We start from the raw sequence: 26,396 nt of genomic DNA on the forward strand, positions 1-26,396 counted from the left end.
CGGAGCTCTTGAAAAGGCCAGAGGCCCCGACTTAGAATTTATAGTTGGATGACGATTCAAGACCTATTTTCTCAATTGGAGCTAGTTTTTTACTGAGTTCCTAGTTGTCTTGAACTCACTGAAATCTGAGATTTCCACGTTTCCAGTTGTTTTGAACTCAGCAGAAGTCACAGCATGGCCAATGTATTCAACCTTTTCTGGTCCATGGTGTTGCAGGGGAATGTTTATAATTTTAAGCTTGGAAAAGACTTGGACCCCCTCTCACTGAATAGCAGACTAGTGATTGGAAAAGACTTGGACCCCCTCTCACTGAATAGCAGACTAGTGATTGGAAAAGACTTGGACCCCCTCTCACTGAATAGCAGACTAGTGATTGGAAAAGACTTGGACCCCTCTCACTGAATAGCAGACTAGTGATTGGAAAAGACTTGGACCCCCTCTAACTGAATAGCAGACTAGTGATTGGAAAAGACTTGGACCCCCTCTCACTGAATAGCAGACTAGTGATTGGAAAAGACGGACCCCCTCTAACTGAATAGCAGACTAGTGATTGGAAAAGACTTGGACCCCCTCTCACTGAATAGCAGGCTAGTGATTGGAAAAGACTTGGACCCCCTCTCACTGAATAGCAGACTAGTGATTGGAAAAGACTTGGACCCCCTCTAACTGAATAGCAGACTAGTGATTGGAAAAGACTTGGACCCCCTCTCACTGAATAGCAGACTAGTGATTGGAAAAGACTTGGACCCCTCTCACTGAATAGCAGACTAGTGATTGGAAAAGACTTGGACCCCCTCTCACTGAATAGCAGACTAGTGATTGGAAAAGACTTGGACCCCCTCTCACTGAATAGCAGACTAGTGATTGGAAAGACTTGTACCACACCCCCTCTCACTGAATAGCAGACTAGTGATTGGAAAAGACTTGGACCCCCTCTCACTGAATAGCAGACTAGTGATTGGAAAAGACTTGGACCCCCTCTCACTGAATAGCAGACTAGTGATTGGAAAAGACTTGGACCACACCCCCTCTCACTGAACAGCAGGCTAGTGATTGGAAAAGACTTGGACCCCCTCTCACTGAATAGCAGACTAGTGATTGGAAAAGACTTGGACCACACCCCCTCTCACTGAACAGCAGGCTAGTGATTGGAAAAGACTTGGACCACCTCTCACTGAATAGCAGACTAGTGATTTGCTTTGCAACGGTTTTGAAAGTACGATGCTGATATGATCCAATCAAAGCCACGGTAGATATAACATGATGTTAATATGATCAGTCCAATCAAAGCTAATGTAGATATAACATGATGTTAATATGATCCAATCAAAGCTAATGTAGATATAACATGATGCTGATATGATCAGTCCAATCAAAGCTAATGTAGATATAACATGATGCTGATATGATCAGTCCAATCAAAGCTACTGTAGATATAACATGATGTTGATATGATCAGTCCAATCAAAGCCACGGTAGATATAACATGATGTTGATATGATCAGTCCAATCAAAGCTACTGTAGATATAACATGATGCTGATATAATCCAATCAAAGCCACTGTAGATATAACATGATGTTGATATGATCAGTCCAATCAAAGCTACTGTAGATATAACATGATGCTGATATGATCCAATCAAAGCTACTGTAGATATAACATGATGCTGATATGATCAGTCCAATCAAAGCTACTGTAGATATAACATGATGCTGATATGATCCAATCAAAGCTACTGTAGATATAACATGATGCTGATATGATCAGTCCAATCAAAGCTACTGTAGATATAACATGATGTTGATATGATCAGTCCAATCAAAGCTACTGTAGATATAACATGATGTTGATATGATCAGTCCAATCAAATCTACTGTAGATATAACATGATGCTGATATGATCAGTCCAATCAAAGCTACTGTAGATATAACATGATGCTGATATGATCAGTCCAATCAAAGCTACTGTAGATATAACATGATGTTGATATGATCAGTCCAATCAAAGCTACTGTAGATATAACATGATGCTGATATGATCAGTCCAATCAAAGCTACTGTAGATATAACATGATGCTGATATGATCAGTCCAATCAAAGCTACTGTAGATATAACATGATGCTGATATGATCAGTCCAATCAAAGCTACTGTAGATATAGCATGATGTTGATATGATCAGTCCAATCAAAGCCACGGTAGATACACATGATGTTGATATGATCAGTCCAATCAAAGCTACTGTAGATATAACATGATGTTGATATGATCCAATCAAAGCTACGGTAGATATAACATGATGTTGATATGATCCAATCAAAGCTACTGTAGATATAACATGATGTTGATATGATCAGTCCAATCAAAGCTACTGTAGATATAACATGATGTTGATATGATCCAATCAAAGCTACGGTAGATATAACATGATGCTGATATGATCAGTCCAATCAAAGCTACTGTAGATATAACATGATGCTGATATGATCAGTCCAATCAAAGCTACTGTAGATATAACATGATGCTGATATGATCCAATCAAAGCCACGGTAGATATAACGTGATGTTCATTTTATCTGTGGCCAATGACCTTGAGCCTTTTGGTTGGACACTACTAATGTAACTCTATGGCAGCACCCAATGGGCTTGAATTTTAGAGATCTCACTGTAGTTGTTGAGGTGACGTAGTGTCTCCATGAGTGACAGAACACTGAGCCAATCATGACTGACTACAGAACATTGCCAACCCCTATGCTCAGTATTTTCCTCTGGCTGCTCATTGCCTTCATTCATGCAGAGGCGGGCAGCCTGAAGGTCTCCTCATTGATTTAGCTGGAAAGGGGAGAAATGGTGCTTTACATTGGTATTCATATTACAGTTGACCTGGAAGTGTTATGTTTTTGGGCCGCTAAAATAAGGTCAATTGTACGGAACAGTGCAATATACAAATGTTTGTTAGCTATCTTTACACTTCCACTGTCTGGTTCTCCTCTCTTCACTAGATGGATGGTAACTTTAGTGTTTAACCTCTCTGTATCCAAGGACCAAACTTTTGAATATTATTTTGGGGCTCTTCAAGTAGGCTGGACACCTTACATTTTTAACAATGTTTTTTTCTGATGAAAACTAGTTCATTGCATCTGCCATGGAGTCCAGTTCCATAATATTACCATATTTGCTTTGCAGTAATCGCACAGAGTGGGCTGAGGCGATCTTCGGGAATAACGATGGAGTTCGCTACAGTGTTGAGATATCGAAGTTTGTTGTTCAGACGAACGACCTGCTAGCGAGGCAAGCTAGTCGGTAACTTTAGTGTTTAACCCCTCTGTGTCCATGGACCAAACTTTTGAATATTATTTTCCGTCGCCTCAAGGGTTTAATTGTTTGTAAAACTTTAGTGGAGAGCTCTCAATTTTGGTTTTCGGTTTGCCTTCAGAAAGTATTCACACACCTTGAATTGTTCCACATTTTGTCGTGTCAAAGCCTGAATTTAAAATGGATTAATTCAGATGTTTTGGGGTCACTGTCCTACACACACAACACCCCATAATGTCAAAGTGGAATTATGTTTTATGAAGTCTTTACAAAATGTATTTAAAATGAAAAGCTGAAATGTCTTGAATCATTAAGTATTCAGCCCCTTTGTTATGGCCCCAAGTCTAAAAAGGTTCAGGAGGAGAAATGAGCTTAACAAGTCACACAATATAATCAGCAGTGGTGCTGCAGTGGTGCCTGGGTAATATCACTGGGGAAGACATGGTACAACACATGTGTTGTGATAATAGTGGGTAATATCACTGGGGAAGACATGGTACAACACATGTGTTGTGATAATAGTGGGTAATATCACTTGGGAAGACATGTTACAACACATGTGTTGTGATAATAGTGGGTAATATCACTGGGGAAGACATGGTACAACACATGTGTTTGCTCTATAACCTGCTAGTTCATATGCTTATCAACCATGATATATAAGCCTAAGGCCCAGACAATAAGAAGACACAGTGGCAGATTAAATTCAACCACACCTTTGTTTCATCACTGAATCAGAGAGTCTGTCCGGTGGAGTCCAGTAGATCTATATACAGCATGGAGTCCACAACACATACTGCATTTAACAGACAGTTACAACTAAAAGATACCAACAACTATTTAGTCTAATCAACGTAAGCTAAATATGTGGCAGTCCATGGTTCTGATTTATGTGTGTGTGTGTGTCAGCAGATTTCTCTTCTTGTTGTTGATGTTGAAATTCAACACACGGACACTCGATGTCAAACTTAAATGAATCATTTAGTTAACTGGAGAGGTTTAAACCACCTCAATGCACCACAGTAGAGAAGAGATAACACCCTGTCACAGTCACCTGCATGAACCAAAACAGAGTGAGAGAAGAGATGGCACCCTGTCACAGTCACCTGCATGAACCAAAACAGAGTGAGAGAAGAGATGGCACCCTGTCAGTCACCTGCATGAACCAAAACAGAGTGAGAGAAGAGATGGCACCCTGTCACAGTCACCTACATGAACCAAAACAGAGTGAGAGAAGAGATGGCACCGTCAGTCACCTGCATGAACCAAAACAGAGTGAGAGAAGAGATGGCACCCTGTCAGTCACCTGCATGAACCAAAACAGAGTGAGAGAAGAGATGGCACCCTGTCAGTCACCTGCATGAACCAAAACAGAGTGAGAGAAGAGATGGCAACCTGTCACAGTCACCTGCATGAACCAAAACAGAGTGAGAGAAGAGATGGCACCCTGTCACAGTCACCTGCATGAACCAAAACAGAGTGAGAGAAGAGATGGCACCCTGTCACTGTCAACTGCATGAACCAAAACAGAGTGAGAGAAGAGATGGCACCCTGTCACAGTCACCTGCATGAACCAAAACAGAGTGAGAGAAGAGATGGCACCCTGTCACAGTCAACTGCATGAACCAAAACAGAGTGAGAGAAGAGATGGCACCCTGTCACAGTCACCTGCATGAACCAAAACAGAGTGAGAGAAGAGATGGCACCCTGTCACAGTCAACTGCATGAACCAAAACAGAGTGAGAGAAGAGATGGCACCCTGTCACTGTCAACTGCATGAACCAAAACAGAGTGAGAGAAGAGATGGCACCCTGTCACAGTCACCTGCATGAACCAAAACAGAGTGAGAGAAGAGATGGCACCCTGTCACAGTCACCTGCATGAACCAAAACAGAGTGAGAGAAGAGATGGCACCCTGTCAGTCACCTGCATGAACCAAAACAGAGTGAGAGAAGAGATGGCACCCTGTCAGTCACCTGCATGAACCAAAACAGAGTGAGAGAAGAGATGGCACCCTGTCACAGTCACCTGCATGAACCAAAACAGAGTGAGAGAAGAGATGGCACCCTGTCAGTCACCTGCATGAACCAAAACAGAGTGAGAGAAGAGATGGCACCCTGTCAGTCACCTGCATGAACCAAAACAGAGTGAGAGAAGAGATGGCACCCTGTCAGTCACCTACATGAACCAAAACAGAGTGAGAGAAGAGATGGCACCCTGTCAGTCACCTGCATGAACCAAAACAGAGTGAGAGAAGAGATGGCACCCTGTCAGTCACCTGCATGAACCAAAACAGAGTGAGAGAAGAGATGGCACCCTGTCAGTCACCTGCATGAACCAAAACAGAGTGAGAGAAGAGATGGCACCCTGTCAGTCACCTGCATGAACCAAAACAGAGTGAGAGAAGAGATGGCACCCTGTCACAGTCACCTGCATGAACCAAAACAGAGTGAGAGAAGAGATGGCACCCTGTCAGTCACCTGCATGAACCAAAACAGAGTGAGAGAAGAGATGGCACCCTGTCAGTCACCTGCATGAACCAAAACAGAGTGAGAGAAGAGATGGCACCCTGTCAGTCACCTGCATGAACCAAAACAGAGTGAGAGAAGAGATGGCACCCTGTCAGTCACCTGCATGAACCAAAACAGAGTGAGAGAAGAGATGGCACCCTGTCACAGTCACCTGCATGAACCAAAACAGAGTGAGAGAAGAGATGGCACCCTGTCAGTCACCTGCATGAACCAAAACAGAGTGAGAGAAGAGATGGCACCCTGTCAGTCACCTGCATGAACCAAAACAGAGTGAGAGAAGAGATTCTCTTCAGCAACAAAAGTTCAGGAGAACAAAACAGTCTATCACCCTGTCATACTGTTTAATTTGTTATTTTTTTTATTTCAACTTTATTTAACCAGGTAGGCTAGTTGAGAACACCTTTATTTAACCAGGTAGGCTAGTTGAGAACACCTTTATTTATCCAGGTAGGCTAGTTGAGAACACCTTTATTTATCCAGGTAGGCTAGTTGAGAACACCTTTATTTAACCAGGTAGGCTAGTTGAGAACACCTTTATTTAACCAGGTAGGCTAGTTGAGAACACCTTTATTTAACCAGGTAGGCTAGTTGAGAACACCTTTATTGAACCAGGTAGGCTAGTTGAGAACACCTTTATTGAACCAGGTAGGCTTGTTGAGAACACCTTTATTGAACCAGATAGGCTAGTTGAGAACACCTTTATTTAACCTGTTAGGCTAGTTGAGAACATCTTTATTTAACCAGGTAGGCTAGTTGAGAACACCTTTATTGAACCAGGTAGGCTAGTTGAGAACACCTTTATTTAACCTGTTAGGCAAGTTGAGAACATCTTTATTTAACCAGGTAGGCTAGTTGAGAACACCTTTATTTAACCAGGTAGGCTAGTTGAGAACACCTTTATTTAACCAGGTAGGCTAGTTGAGAACACCTTTATTTAACCAGGTATAGTTGAGAACACCTTTATTTAACCAGGTAGGTAGGAACACCTAGTTGAGAACAGGTAGGCTTTATTTAACCAGGTAGGCTAGTTGAGAACACCTTTATTTAACCAGGTAGGCTAGTTGAGAACACCTTTATTTAACCAGGTAGGCTAGTTGAGAACACCTTTATTATCCAGGTAGGCTAGTTGAGAACACCTTTATTTAACCAGGTAGGCTAGTTGAGAACACCTTTATTTAACCAGGTAGGCTAGTTGAGAACACCTTTATTTAACCAGGTAGAGAACACCTATCCAGTCAGGCTGAGAACACCTTTATTTAACCAGGTAGGCTAGTTGAGAACACCTTTATTTAACCAGGTAGGCTAGTTGAGAACACCTTGAATTTAACCAGGTAGGCTAGTTGAGAACACCTTTATTGAACCAGGTAGATGAGGCAGGTAGTTGAGAACACCTTTATTGAACCAGGTAGGCTAGTTGAGAACACCTGTTATTTAACCAGGTAGTTGAGAACATCTTTATTTAACCAGGTAGGCTAGTTGAGAACACCTTTATGAACCAGGTATAAATACACCTTTATACAGCATTAACCTGTAAATGAGTTGAGAACACCTTTATTTAACCAGGTAGGCTAGTTGAGAACACCTTTATTTAATAAATACAGGTAGGCTATTGAGAACACCTTTATTAACCAGGTAGGCTAGTTGAGAACACCTTTATTTAACCAGGTAGGCTAGTTGAGAACACCTTTATTTAACCAGGTAGGCTAGTTGAGAACACCTTTATTTAACCAGGTAGGCTAGTTGAGAACACCTTTATTTAACCTTTATTATATACCAGGTAGGCTAGTTGTAATAAATACACCTTTATTAACCAGGTAGGCTAGTTGAGAACACCTTTATTTAACCATGAGGTAGGCTTAGATTATACCAGGTTGAGAACACCTTTATTTAACCAGGTAGGCTAGTTGAGAACACCTTTATTTAACCAGGTAGGCTAGAACACCTTTACAGCATTGTGAGAACACCTTTATTTAACCAGGTAGGATAGTTGAGAACACCTTTATTTAACCAGGTAGGCAGGTAGTTGAGAACACCTTTATTTAACACTAGTTGAGAACACCTTTATTTATCCAGGTAGGCTAGTTGAGAACACCTTTATTTAACCAGGTAGGCTAGTTGAGAACACCTTTATTGAACCAGGTAGGCTAGTTGAGAACACCTTTATTTAACCAGGTAGGCTTGTTGAGAACACCTTTATTTAACCAGGTAGGCTAGTTGAGAACACCTTTATTGAACCAGGTAGGCTAGTTGAGAACACCTTTATTGAACCAGGTAGGCTAGTTGAGAACACCTTTATTTAACCAGGTAGGCTAGTTGAGAACACCTTTATTTAACCAGGTAGGCTAGTTGAGAACACCTTTATTTAACCAGGTATCTTTATTTAACCAGGTAGGCTAGTTGAGAACACCTTTATTATCCAGGTAGGCTAGTTGAGAACACCTTTATTTAACCAGGTAGGCTAGTTGAGAACACCTTTATTTAACCAGGTAGGCTAGTTGAGAACACCTTTATTTAATATCCAGGTAGGCTAGTTGAGAACACCTTAGATTTAACCAGGTAGGCTAGTTGAGAACACCTTTATTTAACCAGGTAGGTAACAACTGCGACCTGGTAATAGATAAAGCAAAGCAGTTCGACACAGACAACAACACAGAGTTTGACATGGAATGAACCAACATACAAGCAATAATACAGTAGATCTATATACAGCATGTGTAAATTAGGCAGGATGAGAGAGGTAATAAACACAGTAGATCTATATACAGCATGTGTAAATGAGGTAGGATGAGAGAGGTAATAAATACAGTAGATCTATATACAGCATGTGTAAATGAGGCAGGATAAGAGAGGTAATAAATACAGTAGATCTATATACAGCATGTGTAAATGAGGTAGGATGAGAGAGGTAATAAATACAGTGGATCTATATACAGCATGTGTAAATGAGGCAGGATAAGAGAGGTAATAAATACAGTAGATCTATATACAGCATGTGTAAATGAGGCAGGATGAGAGAGGTAATAAATACAGTAGATCTATATACAGCATGTGTAAATGAGGCAGAATAAGAGAGGTAATAAATACAGTAGATCTATATACAGCATGTGTAAATGAGGCAGGATAAGAGAGGTAATAAATACAGTAGATCTATATACAGCATGTGTAAATGAGGCAGGATAAGAGAGGTAATAAATACAGTAGATCTATATACAGCATGTGTAAATGAGGCAGGATGAGAGAGGTAATAAATACAGTAGATCTATATACAGCATGTGTAAATGAGGCAGGATGAGAGAGGTAATAAGTACAGTAGATCTATATACAGCATGTGTAAATGAGGCAGGATAAGAGAGGTAATAAATACAGTAGATGTATATACAGCATGTGTAAATGAGGCAGGATGAGAGAGGTAATAAATACAGTAGATCTATATACAGCATGTGTAAATGAGGCAGGATGAGAGAGGTAATAAATACAGTAGATCTATATACAGCATGTGTAAATGAGGCAGGATGAGAGAGGTAATAAATACAGTAGATCTATATACAGCATGTGTAAATGAGGCAGGATGAGAGAGGTAATAAATACATTAGATCTATATACAGCATGTGTAAATGAGGCAGGATGAGAGGTAATAAATACAGTAGATCTATATACAGCATGTGTAAATGAGGCAGGATGAGAGAGGTAATAAATACAGTAGATCTATATACAGCATGTGTAAATGAGGCAGGATGAGAGAGGTAATAAATACAGTAGATCTATATACAGCATGTGTAAATGAGGCAGGATGAGAGAGGTAATAAATACAGTAGATCTATATACAGCATGTGTAAATGAGGCAGGATGAGAGAGGTAATAAATACAGTAGATCTATATACAGCATGTGTAAATGAGGCAGGATGAGAGAGGTAATAAATACAGTAGATCTATATACAGCATGTGTAAATGAGGCAGGATGAGAGAGGTAATAAATACAGTAGATCTATATACAGCATGTGTAAATGAGGCAGGATAAGAGAGGTAATAAATACAGTAGATCTATATACAGCATGTGTAAATGAGGCAGGATACAGAGAGCAGGTAAATAGGCAGGATGAGAGAGGTAATAAATACAGTAGATCTATATACAGCATGTGTAAATGAGGCAGGATAAGAGAGGTAATAAATACAGTAGATCTATATACAGCATGTGTAAATGAGGCAGGATGAGAGAGGTAATAAATACAGTAGATCTATATACAGCATGTGTAAATGAGGCAGGATAAGAGAGGTAATAAATACAGTAGATCTATATACAGCATGTGTAAATGAGGCAGGATAAGAGAGGTAATAAATACAGTAGATCTATATACAGCATGTGTAAATGAGGCAGGATGAGAGAGGTAATAAATACAGTAGATCTATATACAGCATGTGTAAATGAGGCAGGATGAGAGAGGTAATAAATACAGTAGATCTATATACAGCATGTGTAAATGAGGCAGGATGAGAGAGGTAATAAATACAGTAGATCTATATACAGCATGTGTAAATGAGGCAGGATAAGAGAGGTAATAAATACAGTAGATCTATATACAGCATGTGTAAATGAGGCAGGATGAGTAAAGAGGCAGGATAATAAATACAGTAGATCTATATACAGCATGTGTAAATGAGGCAGGATGAGAGAGGTAATAAATACAGTAGATCTATATACAGCATGTGTAAATGAGGCAGGATGAGAGAGGTAATAAATACAGTAGATCTATATACAGCATATAAATACAGGATGTGTAAATGAGATCTATATACAGGTAAATGAGGCAGGATAAGAGAGGTAATAAATACAGTAGATCTATATACAGCATGTGTAAATGAGGCAGGATGAGAGAGGTAATAAATACAGTAGATCTATATACAGCATGTGTAAATGAGGCAGGATGAGAGAGGTAATAAATACAGTAGATCTATATACAGCATGTGTAAATGAGGCAGGATGAGAGAGGTAATAAATACAGTAGATCTATATACAGCATGTGTAAATGAGGCAGGATGAGAGAGGTAATAAATACAGTAGATCTATATACAGCATGTGTAAATGAGGCAGGATAAGAGAGGTAATAAATACAGTAGATCTATATACAGCATGTGTAAATGAGGCAGGATGAGAGAGGTAATAAATACAGTAGATCTATATACAGCATGTGTAAATGAGGCAGGATGAGAGAGGTAATAAATACAGTAGATCTATATACAGCATGTGTAAATGAGGCAGGATAAGAGAGGTAATAAATACAGTAGATCTATATACAGCATGTGTAAATGAGGCAGGATGAGAGAGGTAATAAATACAGTAGATCTATATACAGCATGTGTAAATGAGGCAGGATGAGAGAGGTAATAAATACAGTAGATCTATATACAGCATGTGTAAATGAGGCAGGATGAGAGAGGTAATAAATACAGTAGATCTATATACAGCATGTGTAAATGAGGCAGGATGAGAGAGGTAATAAATACAGTAGATCTATATACAGCATGTGTAAATGAGGCAGGATGAGAGAGGTAATAAATACAGTAGATCTATATACAGCATGTGTAAATGAGGCAGGATGAGAGAGGTAATAAATACAGTAGATCTATATACACATGTGTAAATGAGCATGTGTAAATAGATCTATAGGCAGGTAAATGAGGCAGGATGGAGAGGTAATAAATACAGTAGATCTATATACAGCATGTGTAAATGAGGCAGGATGAGAGAGGTAATAAATACAGTAGATCTATATACAGCATGTGTAAATGAGGCAGGATGAGAGAGGTAATAAATACAGTAGATCTATATACAGCATGTGTAAATGAGGCAGGATGAGAGAGGTAATAAATACAGTAGATCTATATACAGCATGTGTAAATGAGGCAGGATGAGAGAGGTAATAAATACAGTAGATCTATATACAGCATGTGTAAATGAGGCAGGATGAGAGAGGTAATAAATACAGTAGATCTATATACAGCATGTGTAAATGAGGCAGGATGAGAGAGGTAATAAATACAGTAGATCTATATACAGCATGTGTAAATGAGGCAGGATGAGAGAGGTAATAAATACAGTAGATCTATATACAGCATGTGTAAATGAGGCAGGATGAGAGAGGTAATAAATACAGTAGATCTATATACAGCATGTGTAAATGAGGCAGGATGAGAGAGGTAATAAATACAGTAGATCTATATACAGCATGTGTAAATGAGGCAGGATGAGAGAGGTAATAAATACAGTAGATCTATATACAGCATGTGTAAATGAGGCAGGATAAGAGAGGTAATAAATACAGTAGATCTATATACAGCATGTGTAAATGAGGCAGGATAAGAGAGGTAATAAATACAGTAGATCTATATACAGCATGTGTAAATGAGGCAGGATGAGAGAGGTAATAAATACAGTAGATCTATATACAGCATGTGTAAATGAGGCAGGATAAGAGAGGTAATAAATACAGTAGATCTATATACAGCATGTGTAAATGAGGCAGGATAAGAGAGGTAATAAATACAGTAGATCTATATACAGCATGTGTAAATGAGGCAGGATGAGAGAGGTAATAAATACAGTAGATCTATATACAGCATGTGTAAATGAGGCAGGATGAGAGAGGTAATAAATACAGTAGATCTATATACAGCATGTGTAAATGAGGCAGGATAAGAGAGGTAATAAATACAGTAGATCTATATACAGCATGTGTAAATGAGGCAGGATAAGAGAGGTAATAAATACAGTAGATCTATATACAGCATGTGTAAATGAGGCAGGATGAGAGAGGTAATAAATACAGTAGATCTATATACAGCATGTGTAAATGAGGCAGGATGAGAGAGGTAATAAATACAGTAGATCTATATACAGCATGTGTAAATGAGGCAGGATGAGAGAGGTAATAAATACAGTAGATCTATATACAGCATGTGTAAATGAGGCAGGATAAGAGAGGTAATAAATACAGTAGATCTATATACAGCATGTGTAAATGAGGCAGGATGAGAGAGGTAATAAATACAGTAGATCTATATACAGCATGTGTAAATGAGGCAGGATAAGAGAGGTAATAAATACAGTAGATCTATATACAGCATGTGTAAATGAGGCAGGATGAGAGAGGTAATAAATACAGTAGATCTATATACAGCATGTGTAAATGAGGCAGGATGAGAGAGGTAATAAATACAGTAGATCTATATACAGCATGTGTAAATGAGGCAGGATGAGAGAGGTAATAAATACAGTAGATCTATATACAGCATGTGTAAATGAGGCAGGATGAGAGAGGTAATAAATACAGTAGATCTATATACAGCATGTGTAAATGAGGCAGGATAAGAGAGGTAATAAATACAGTAGATCTATATACAGCATGTGTAAATGAGGCAGGATAAGAGAGGTAATAAATACAGTAGATCTATATACAGCATGTGTAAATGAGGCAGGATAAGAGAGGTAATAAATACAGTAGATCTATATACAGCATGTGTAAATGAGGCAGGATGAGAGAGGTAATAAATACAGTAGATCTATATACAGCATGTGTAAATGAGGCAGGATGAGAGAGGTAATAAATACAGTAGATCTATATACAGCATGTGTAAATGAGGCAGGATAAGAGAGGTAATAAATACAGTAGATCTATATACAGCATGTGTAAATGAGGCAGGATGAGAGAGGTAATAAATACAGTAGATCTATATACAGCATGTGTAAATGAGGCAGGATGAGAGAGGTAATAAATACAGTAGATCTATATACAGCATGTGTAAATGAGGCAGGATGAGAGAGGTAATAAATACAGTAGATCTATATACAGCATGTGTAAATGAGGCAGGATGAGAGAGGTAATAAATACAGTAGATCTATATACAGCATGTGTAAATGAGGCAGGATGAGAGAGGTAATAAATACAGTAGATCTATATACAGCATGTGTAAATGAGGCAGGATGAGAGAGGTAATAAATACAGTAGATCTATATACAGCATGTGTAAATGAGGCAGGATGAGAGAGGTAATAAATACAGTAGATCTATATACAGCATGTGTAAATGAGGCAGGATGAGAGAGGTAATAAATACAGTAGATCTATATACAGCATGTGTAAATGAGGCAGGATGAGAGAGGTAATAAATACAGTAGATCTATATACAGCATGTGTAAATGAGGCAGGATGAGAGAGGTAATAAATACAGTAGATCTATATACAGCATGTGTAAATGAGGCAGGATGAGAGAGGTAATAAATACAGTAGATCTATATACAGCATGTGTAAATGAGGCAGGATGAGAGAGGTAATAAATACAGTAGATCTATATACAGCATGTGTAAATGAGGCAGGATGAGAGAGGTAATACATACAGTAGATCTATATACAGCATGTGTAAATGAGGCAGGATGAGAGAGGTAATAAATACAGTAGATCTATATACAGCATGTGTAAATGAGGCAGGATAAGAGAGGTAATAAATACAGTAGATCTATATACAGCATGTGTAAATGAGGCAGGATAACAGAGGTAATACATACAGTAGATCTATATACAGCATGTGTAAATGAGGCAGGATGAGAGAGGTAATAAATACAGTAGATCTATATACAGCATGTGTAAATGAGGCAGGATGAGAGAGGTAATAAATACAGTAGATCTATATACAGCATGTGTAAATGAGGCAGGATAAGAGAGGTAATAAATACAGTAGATCTATATACAGCATGTGTAAATGAGGCAGGATGAGAGAGGTAATAAATACAGTAGATCTATATACAGCATGTGTAAATGAGGCAGGATGAGAGAGGTAATAAATACAGTAGATCTATATACAGCATGTGTAAATGAGTCAGGATAAGAGAGGTAATAAATACAGTAGATCTATATACAGCATGTGTAAACTAGTCAGGATAAGAGAGGTAATAAATACAGTAGATCTTTATACAGCATGTGTAAATGAGTCAGGATGAGAGAGGTAATAAATACAGTAGATCTATATACAGCATGTGTAAATGAGGCAGGATGAGAGAGGTAATAAATACAGTAGATCTATATACAGCATGTGTAAATGAGGCAGGATGAGAGAGGTAATAAATACAGTAGATCTATATACAGCATGTGTAAATGAGGCAGGATGAGAGAGGTAATAAATACAGTAGATCTATATACAGCATGTGTAAATGAGGCAGGATAAGAGAGGTAATAAATACAGTAGATCTATATACAGCATGTGTAAATGAGATACAGCATGTGTAAATGAGGCAGGATGAGAGAGGTAATAAATACAGTAGATCTATATACAGCATGTGTAAATGAGGCAGGATGAGAGAGGTAATAAATACAGTAGATCTATATACAGCATGTGTAAATGAGGCAGGATGAGAGAGGTAATAAATACAGTAGATCTATATACAGCATGTGTAAATGAGGCAGGATAAGAGAGGTAATAAATACAGTAGATCTATATACAGCATGTGTAAATGAGGCAGGATAAGAGAGGTAATAAATACAGTAGATCTATATACAGCATGTGTAAATGAGGCAGGATGAGAGAGGTAATAAATACAGTAGATCTATATACAGCATGTGTAAATGAGGCAGGATGAGAGAGGTAATAAATACAGTAGATCTATATACAGCATGTGTAAATGAGGCAGGATAAGAGAGGTAATAAATACAGTAGATCTATATACAGCATGTGTAAATGAGGCAGGATAAGAGAGGTAATAAATACAGTAGATCTATATACAGCATGTGTAAATGAGGCAGGATGAGAGAGGTAATAAATACAGTAGATCTATATACAGCATGTGTAAATGAGGCAGGATGAGAGAGGTAATAAATACAGTAGATCTATATACAGCATGTGTAAATGAGGCAGATCTATATACAGATAAATGAGGCAGGATAATAAATACAGTAGATCTATATACAGCATGTGTAAATGAGGCAGGATGAGAGAGGTAATAAATACAGTAGATCTATATACAGCATGTGTAAATGAGGCAGGATGAGAGAGGTAATAAATACAGTAGATCTATATACAGCATGTGTAAATGAGGCAGGATGAGAGTAATAAATACAGTAGATCTATATACAGCATGTGTAAATGAGGCAGGATAGGTAATAAATCAGTAGATCTATATACAGCATGGGTAAATGAGGCAGGATGAGAGAGGTAATAAATACATTAGATCTATATACAGCATGTGTAAATGAGGCAGGATGAGAGGTAATAAATACAGTAGATCTATATACAGCATGTGTAAATGAGGCAGGATGAGAGAGGTAATACATACAGTAGATCTATATACAGCATGTGTAAATGAGGCAGGATGAGAGAGGTAATAAATACAGTAGATCTATATACAGCATGTGTAAATGAGGCAGGATGAGAGAGGTAATAAATACAGTAGATCTATATACAGCATGTGTAAATGAGGCAGGATGAGAGAGGTAATAAATACAGTAGATCTATATACAGCATGTGTAAATGAGGCAGGATGAGAGAGGTAATAAATACAGTAGATCTATATACAGCATGTGTAAATGAGGCAGGATAAGAGAGGTAATAAATACAGTAGATCTATATACAGCATGTGTAAATGAGGCAGGATGAGAGAGGTAATAAATACAGTAGATCTATATACAGCATGTGTAAATGAGGCAGGATGAGAGAGGTAATAAATACAGTAGATCTATATACAGCATGTGTAAATGAGGCAGGATGAGAGAGGTAATACATACAGTAGATCTATATACAGCATGTGTAAATGAGGCAGGATAAGAGAGGTAATAAATACAGTCGATCTATATACAGCATGTGTAAATGAGGCAGGATGAGAGAGGTAATAAATACAGTAGATCTATATACAGCATGTGTAAATGAGGCAGGATGATAGAGGTAATAAATACAGTAGATCTATATACAGCATGTGTAAATGAGGCAGGATGAGAGAGGTAATAAATACAGTAGATCTATATACAGCATGTGTAAATGAGGCAGGATAAGAGAGGTAATAAATACAGTAGATCTATATACAGCATGTGTAAATGAGGTAGGATAAGAGAGGTAATAAATACAGTAGATCTATATACAGCATGTGTAAATGAGGCAGGATGAGAGAGGTAATACATACAGTAGATCTATATACAGCATGTGTAAATGAGGCAGGATGAGAGAGGTAATAAATACAGTAGATCTATATACAGCATGTGTAAATGAGGCAGGATGAGAGAGGTAATAAATACTGTACATACCTTTATTTGATGTCCTCGGCTACTTGGCTAAAAAGCTTGGTTTGCAACGTTAGCGAGTTAACTATTAAACATTAGCCGTCTACATCTAGCTACATATTGAACTTCCATCCTCTCAGGTCAGGTCATGTATGACTTAATGATTAGTTCAGAATCAGCTTTATAATCATTAGCCAGTACGGAGAATTAAGTTAAACCACAAGTCCAAATTCCCATCTCCATCTCCATGCCTCACAAAGAAGGGCACTTATTGGTAGATGGGAAAAACAAAAGCAGACATTGAATTTGCCTTTGCGCCTCTGGTGAAGTTGTTATTAATTACACTTTGGATGGTGAATCAATACACCCAGTCACTACAAAGATACAGTCGTCTTCCTAACTTAGTTGCCGGAGAGGAAGGAAACCACTCATTGATTTCAGCATGAGGCCAATGGTGACTTTAAAACAGTTACAGAGTTTAATGGCTGTGATAGGAGAACACTGAGGATGGATCAACAACAGTATAGTTACTCCTCAATACTAACCTCATTGACAGAGTGAAAAGAAGGAAGCCTGTACAGAATAACAATATTCTAAAACATGCATCCTGTTTGTAACAAGCCACTAAATCAAAACTGCAAAAACATGTGGCAAAGCAGTTCACTTTATGTCCTGAATACAAAGTGTTATGTTTGGGGCAAATCCAATACAACCCCTAACTGACTGCCATTCTCCATATGTTCAAGCATAGTGGTGGCTGCATCATTTACATTGTAGTCATTCAGCAGACGGTCTGATCCAGTAGTGAGTCATTTAGCAGACGCTCTGATCCACTGGTGAGTCATTTAGCAGACGCTCTGATGCAGAGGTGAGTCATTTAGCAGGCGCTCTGATGCAGAGGTGAGTCATTTAGCAGACGCTCTAATCTAGTAGTGAGTCATTTAGCAGACGCTCTGATCCAGTAGTGAGTCATTTAGCAGACGCTCTGATCCAGTAGTGAGTCATTTAGCAGACGCTCTGATGCAGAGGTGAGTCATTTAGCAGGCGCTCTGATCCAGTGGTGAGTCATTTAGCAGACGCTCTGATCCAGTAGTGAGTCATTTAGCAGACGCTCTGATCCACTGGTGAGTCATTTAGCAGACGCTCTGATGCAGTAGTGAGTCATTTAGCAGACGCTCTGATGCAGAGGTGAGTCATTTAGCAGGCGCTCTGATGCAGAGGTGAGTCATTTAGCAGACGCTCTAATCTAGTAGTGAGTCATTTAGCAGACGCTCTGATCCAGTAGTGAGTCATTTAGCAGACGCTCTGATGCAGAGGTGAGTCATTTAGCAGGCGCTCTGATCCAGTAGTGAGTCATTTAGCAGACGCTCTGATGCAGAGGTGAGTCATTTAGCAGACGCTCTAATCTAGTAGTGAGTCATTTAGCAGACGCTCTGATCCAGTAGTGAGTCATTTAGCAGACGCTCTGATGCAGAGGTGAGTCATTTAGCAGGCGCTCTGATCCAGTAGTGAGTCATTTAGCAGACGCTCTGATGCAGAGGTGAGTCATTTAGCAGGCGCTCTGATCCAGTAGTGAGTCATTTAGCAGACGCTCTGATGCAGAGGTGAGTCATTTAGCAGGCGCTCTGATCCAGTAGTGAGTCATTTAGCAGGCGCTCTGATCCAGTGGTGAGTCATTTAGCAGACGCTCTGATCCAGTAGTGAGTCATTTAGCAGACGCTCTGATCCATTAGTGAGTCATTTAGCAGGCGCTCTGATCCAGTAGTGAGTCATTTAGCAGACGCTCTGATCCAGTAGTGAGTCATTTAGCAGACGCTCTGATGCAGTAGTGAGTCATTTAGCAGACGCTCTGATCCAGTAGTGAGTCATTTAGCAGACACTCTGATGCAGTAGTGAGTCATTTAGCAGACGCTCTGATCCAGTAGTGAGTCATTTAGCAGACGGTCTGATCCAGTAGTGGGTCATTTAGCAGACGGTCTGATCCAGTAGTGAGTCATTTAGCAGACGCTCTGATCCAGTAGTGAGTCATTTAGCAGGCGCTCTGATCCAGTAGTGGGGGACCTGATCCTAGATCATAATGAATCAGATTACATGGAGAGGGAGACCTGATCCTAGATCATAATGAATCAGATTACATGGAGAGGGAGACCTGATCCTAGATCATAATGAATCAGATTACATGGAGAGGGAGACCTGATTCTAGATCATAATGAATCAGATTACATGGAGAAGGGGGACCTGATCCTAGATCAGCACTTCTACTCTGGGACACTGCCTGTATGAAACAGAACACAAAGTTGTAAAGTCTAGATACAAGGTGTTTACTGCCATCTAGTGGAAACAGAACACATAGTTGTGAAGTCTCGTTACAGCATGTGTTTACTGCCATCTAGTGGAAGATACCAATATAACACTTTATTATCAGGGTGGGGAGGCGGCTGAGCTGAAACAGAAAGTAAAGTTGTTATTTTGTTCAGGATCCATTATGAGACAACAGAGCAGAAAACACTATATGAAGATTATTGAAAAATAAATTAAGTATTTCTGAACAATAATCTATTCTAATGGACAGAATAAGATAATTAATACCTGTAATGAGATATTACTGGTTAGTAGAACTGCTACTTGAGCTGAGTTGCTGACAGACAGCAGTTTTCAAAGTGTAAACTAATCAGTAGTCCGACATGTTATCAGTAAAACGTCTGGTATAGATGGTGGAGGAGCTTTTCAATTATATGGTTTTATGTTTATCTCAGGGTTTCTCCATCCTTTTGTTCTTACCAGCACTTACACACCTGATTCAACTAATCATCACATATTTTAAGACAGTTTAATATTTGAACATTCTCAAATTAAAACCTTTTTGGTTTGTAGGACTGCTTACTATTATTATAGTCCTACAGTAATATTTTGGAGGGAAACAACACAGCTAAACTTGGTTTCGAGTAAATTATATGTTTATCAAAAATAATGTAAGAGAGATGTCTTGAAGAAACGTGTCTGGGATTAGAACTCTGTGTCTCTGCGACAGTGGGAGGTTTGTTTTGAATGGCCCGGTGCTACAGCTGAGTGGACATTGCTGCGGGGACTTGCTTCCATTCAGCCACAAGAGCATTAGGGAGGTCGGGCACTGATGTTGGGTGATTAGGCCTGGCACGCAGTCGGCGTTCCAATTCATCCCAAAGGTGTTTGATGGGGTTGAGGTCAGGGCACTGTGCAGGCCAGTCAAGTTCTTCCACACCAATCTCGAGAAGCCATTTCTGTATTGACCTCACTTTGTGCACGGGGACATTGTCAAGCTGAAACAGAAAATGCCATTCCCCAAACTGTTGCAACCATTGTTTGTCTATGGAGATTGCATGGCAGTGTGCTTGATTTTATACACCGGTCAGCAACGGGTGTGGCTGAAATAGCCGAATCCACTAATTTGAAGGGTTGTCCACATACTTCTGTATATATAGTGTAGATGCTCTGTCCAGTTACTGGAAGGACTATAACATGATGTGAACTGATCTGAACAGGTTTAGGTTGGTCATCTATTATATGTAGGTTATATACAGTACATTCTCTGTCCTGCTACTGGTAGGACTATAACATGATGTGAACTGATCTGAACAGGTTTAGGTTGGTCATCTATTATATGTAGGCTATAGCCGAGGGATAGACCTTGATCTGCATATCACAAACAAACTGCTATTATACATTATAACCTAGCCTACTTTACATAATATAACATATCACTAACAACCCACTACTATACATTATAACCTAGTCTACTTTACATAATATAACATCTTCATATCACTAACAACCCACTACTATACATTATAACCTCGTCTACTTTACATAATATAACATCTACATATCACTAACAACCCACTACTATACATTATAACCTAGTCTACTTTACATAATATAACATCTACATATCACTGACAACCCACTGCTATACATTATAATATAGTTTACTCTACATAATATAAAATCCTTTACTTGATGCAAATAAACTTTCTGAATGGATCAGTGATTTCCCCCGCAGATCAATCATGTCCGTTTTATCCCTTCTGTCTACATTCTCAGATACATTTAGAAAATAACAGATTGAAAGACAATAAATAGCCCACCTTTAAATAATAAAAAGAAGTGTGAGACATGACCTTGTGTTGCTGTACTGTCTATAACTACCTTAACAAACAGTGACTTATTATTATTATTATTATTATTGTTATTGTTGCTGTACTGTCTATAACTACCTTAACAAACAGTGACTTATTATTATTGTTATTATTGTTGCTGTACTGTCTATAACTACCTTAACAAACAGTGACTTATTATTATTATTATTATTGTTGCTGTACTGTCTATAACTACCTTAACAAACAGTGACTTATTATTATTGTTATTATTGTTGCTGTACTGTCTATAACTACCTTAACAAACAGTGACTTATTATTATTATTATTATTGTTGCTGTACTGTCTATAACTACCTTAACAAACAGTGACTTATTATTATTATTATTGTTGCTGTACTGTCTATAACTACCTTAACAAACAGTGACTTATTATTATTATTATTGTTGTTGTACTGTCTATAACTACCTTAACAAACAGTGACTTATTATTATTACAGACAGTTGCCATGGAGATGACATGTCACAACTACATATTCATGTGATTGCATTAAATCACCTGATTGTTTCTATATGTCTGTTAGTAAATGTTTTATTTCTCAAACGAGATAATGGATAAATGTGAACAATTGACATTCAGTAATTAGTTGTCACCATATTAACCACAACCAACATGTTGGATCTCTGTTTAGGGGTCAGTGCTCTAAAATGAGTCTCTCTGGGGAGAGAGAGGAGGGGGGCCCTGTCTCTAAAATGCATCTCTCTGGGGGACATGACACCAAAGCTAAGAGGTAAGATGACCATTTATAAAGAATTTATCGAGTTCATTAAAAAATAAAGAGCTATCTTAAGATGAAACACTATATATCCATTGTTAATCAGGAATGGAATGTTGGTATCCTGTATATTTGACTGTGATATGTGGTTGTCTCACCTTGATATCTTAAGATGAATGCACTTACTGTAAATCACTCTGGATAAGAGCATCTGCTAAATCAGGGGTTCTCAATCCGGGGTCTGTGGAGGTACTGCAGGGGTTCTCAATCCGGGGTCTGTGGAGGTACTGCAGGGGTTCTCAATCCGGGGTCTGTGGACAACGTTGCAACAATGTTCATTTTCATCAAACTCATATTACACCCTAGATGCCTTCAAATGCCCAATTTATAGCCATGCCCAATTTAGGACTATTATTTAACAATGTGATGTTGCGCTCCAAAGGGAGAACTTGAAATAACATGATGTGTTTATTATTATACACTCTCAAATAACATGATGTAGATAATTAAATCATCAAAAGAAAAACGTGTTTAGAAAACAAGGTTCCTTATAGAGCCAAAAAGGCTTCTATCACTTCCTTAAAATATGAAATCAATAAAAGTTATATATATTTTGGGGTTCAGTGAAGAAGAACCTCCAGAGTTCTGATCAACAAAAGGTTCATGTTTTGAGGATGTGAACCCAGCAGCCCTCCAGTGGTCAGATCAATTCCACCTGTTTTTTCCAGCGCCCGGCCCGGGATTCGAACCAGCCACCTTTCGGTTCACAGCTCCAACTCCAACCTGAGTTAATCTTCAAAAATAAGCATGAGTTAATCTGCCAAAATGAAGACAAAATGCTATGCAGTTATACATAATTATTATACATAACTCATTGCCAAAATCACAAGACATACTGTTGCATGTAGGTCTATATTATTTATGGGTTGATCACATAGAAATATAAAAACAATATTTTTAACTACTGCAATGCAATTACATGTGGCACAGGAACCACTGACTCACTGCATTATTCTATAGTATTATCAAGACACCTGCTGTTAACTCTTAACTACTTAGGACAGCTCACGAGGTGTCCTAAATATCTGCCGACTGGTGGGTAGGTAATTTAGGTAATGGGGAGGTAACTAGGTAATTTATACCCATAAGTGTAAAATGTCTTTATTCTCAGCACTTATACGACCAATTTTCTACTCTGAGACACTTTGTGGATGTGGACCCAGATCTCAACATATTATTATAAAAAAACATAGAATGTTTGTTTTACATAATAATACAAAATGAATATTACTAATGTAACCCACTGTAAAGACTGGGTTTAGTTGATTGTGTTCCACTGCTCATGTCCGCGTTCTGGAACTGTCCGCGTCCCCGTACAGAACTGTCCGCGTCCCCGTACAGAACTGTCCGCGTCCCCGTACAGAACGGTCCCGCCGCCGTTCGGTGTGGCGCCAAGCCGGTTACGCGCAGAGTGGACTGAGGTGATCTTGGGGAATAACGACGGAGTTTGTTACAGTGTTGAGACACCGAAGTTTACTGTTCAATTTGCTTTTTTCTTTACGGTCAGGGACAGTGTGAGTGTAGCCAGATCCTTTTCACTCTCTATCCTTGTTTCATTTTGTGTTTCACCGGATTCATCATCGAGACGAGGGACAGACGAACGACCTGCTAACTAACCAAGCTAGTCGGTACAGCTCGGTAATCTAGCTAGCTACTCTACCAGCAGCATCCTAGTTATCCTAGCTAGTCGGTACAGCTCGGTAAGCTACCAGCAGCATCCTAGTTATCCTAGCTCGGTACCAGCAGCATCTCTACCAGCAGCATTAGTTATCCTAGCTAGTCGGTACAGCTCGGTAAGCTAGCTAGCTACTCTACAAGCAGCATCCTAGTTATCCTAGCTAGTCGGTACAGCTCGGTAATCTAGCTAGCTACTCTACCAGCAGCATCCTAGTTACCATAGCTACCACTACATCATCACCGGCGGTCTGCATTTCTTGTGGACCGATGGAGCTCCCCGGTTGTTTCTTCCACCTGTTAAATCCCGGTGAGGCTTCTCCCTCTCTCGTTGACGGATGCTGTCTACCTCTGTCCGGTTCTCCTCTCTTCACTAGATGGACGGTAACTTTAGTGTTTAACCCGTCTGTGTCCAAGGACCGAACTTTTGAATATTATTTTCAGGGCGCCTCAATAGCAGGTATTGAACGCCGGGTAAATAATCACTAGTCAGAACCTCAACCTCAGTATACATTCATTATAAAAATCATCTTATTATCTGATATTGTGAGTAAACAACCTCGAGAGTGCGTCTTCCAGCCCTCCAATTAATTACATCATTCAACCCTCCCGGTTAGTAAATTTACCTCAACATCCCCCGGAGAAGGCAGAGTAACGACACCGGCCTTTTAGCGGGGCTGACAGACTGACTACAACGCTCGCGACGCTAAATGAATGTCGTCATTAATAATGACACACTGCTCGCGCGCCATTAACTAACGTCTGGAAGTCAGTTCTATTTGTGAAACTCTTCTTATGTTTCCCCATCTGAGCTCAGAGTAGATGAGATGTGATGTTTGTCTCTGTTGTGTTGAAGACCAATCCAGCAGGAGAGACCAGCCTCCCCTGTTCCCAGCTGTGTGTCCATGAAGAGTGACCGGTCTATGCTTCTACCTATAGAGTTTAGAGAGGGAGACTTTTCTACTGAACAAAGGTAAGAAGAAGTCATGGGTCCTGGTCAGTGAGTTAAACAACACTGTCTCTAGTCATTTCTCCTCTCCCATTTATTGTTGTTGTTTTTTTTTGTTGTGTGTGTGTGTGTATGTGTGTGTGTGTGCACTCCCTGGATGAGGAGTGGTAATCTCTATCCTGATTTTCTAGTCACTTTTACCTTTACCTACATGTACATATTACCTCAACTACCTGGTACCCTGCACATTGACTCAGTACTGGTTCTCCTTATAGTCTCATTGTTACCTCAACTACCTGGTTCCCTGCACATTGACTCAGTACTGGTTAACCTTATAGTCTCATTATTACCTCAACTACCTGGTACCCTGCACATTGACTCAGTACTGGTTAACCTTATAGTCTCATTATTACCTCAACTACCTGGTACCCTGCACATTGACTCAGTACTGGTACTCCTTATAGTCTCATTATTACCTCAACTACCTGGTTCCCTGCACATTGACTCAGTACTGGTACTCCTTATAGTCTCATTATTGCCTCAACTACCTGGTACCCTGCACATTGACTCAGTACTGGTTAACCTTATAGTCTCATTATTACCTCAACTACCTGGTACCCTGCACATTGACTCAGTACTGGTACTCCTTATAGTCTCATTATTACCTCAACTACCTGGTACCCTGCACATTGACTCAGTACTGGTTAACCTTATAGTCTCATTATTACCTCAACTACCTGGTACCCCTGCACATTGACTCAGTACTGGTACTCCTTATAGCCTCATTATTACCTCAACTACCTGGTACCCTGCACATTGACTCAGTACTGGTACTCCTTATAGTCTCATTATTACCTCAACTACCTGGTACCCTGCACATTGACTCAGTACTGGTTCTCCTTTTAGTCTCATTATTACCTCAACTACCTGCTACCCTGCACATTGACTCAGTACTGGTACTCCTTATAGTCTCATTATTACCTCAACTACCTGGTACCCTGCACATTGACTCAGTACTGGTTCTCCTTATTGTCTCATTATTACCTCAACTACCTGGTACCCTGCACATTGACTCAGTACCTGGTACCCTGCACATTGACTCAGTACTGGTTCTCCTTATAGTCTCATTATTACCTCAACTACCTGGTACCCTGCACATTGACTCAGTACTGGTACTCCTTATAGTCTCATTATCACCTCAACTACCTGGTACCCTGCACATTGACTCAGTACTGGTTCTCCTTATAGACTCATTATTACCTCAACTACCTGGTACCCTGCACATTGACTCAGTACTGGTACTCCTTATAGTCTCATTGTTTTCCTGGTACCCCTACCCCAGGCCCTGGATAAAAACATTTGCTGATTTCAAAACCAAATGTTTAAATACAAATCTTATATTACTGTATTTAATAATGGTTTAAAAAATGTTGTATATTGATGTCAAATGTATCATTTGTACAGTTCTTTATGAAACTCTGTAAAACCTAGCAGTACTACTGATTTCTCTGAGAGTGAGGCAGATATATATTATTACTGTGTAAAACCTAGCAGTACTACTGATTTCACTGAGAGTGAGGCAGATATATATTTAATTACTGTATAAAACCTAGCAGAACTACTGATTTCTCTGAGAATGAGGCAGATATATATTATTACTGTGTAAAACCTAGCAGAACTACTGATTTCTCTGAGAGTGAGA

General features: G+C 39.2%; 1 protein-coding gene across 1 annotated transcript in view; it reads left to right on the forward strand.

The window, feature by feature from the left end:
* The window catches only part of LOC135533385 (NLR family CARD domain-containing protein 3-like), a 37,490-nt gene that overhangs the window by 1,342 nt on the left and 9,752 nt on the right, over positions 1-26,396 (forward strand). Inside the window, 2 exon segments of the mRNA XM_064960728.1 lie at positions 21,928-22,026; positions 24,602-24,718. Coding sequence (XP_064816800.1) covers positions 21,928-22,026; positions 24,602-24,718 — 216 coding nt within the window.

This window comes from Oncorhynchus masou, unplaced genomic scaffold (assembly GCF_036934945.1).
Source record: "Oncorhynchus masou masou isolate Uvic2021 unplaced genomic scaffold, UVic_Omas_1.1 unplaced_scaffold_2351, whole genome shotgun sequence".
Taxonomy (NCBI): domain Eukaryota; kingdom Metazoa; phylum Chordata; class Actinopteri; order Salmoniformes; family Salmonidae; genus Oncorhynchus; species Oncorhynchus masou.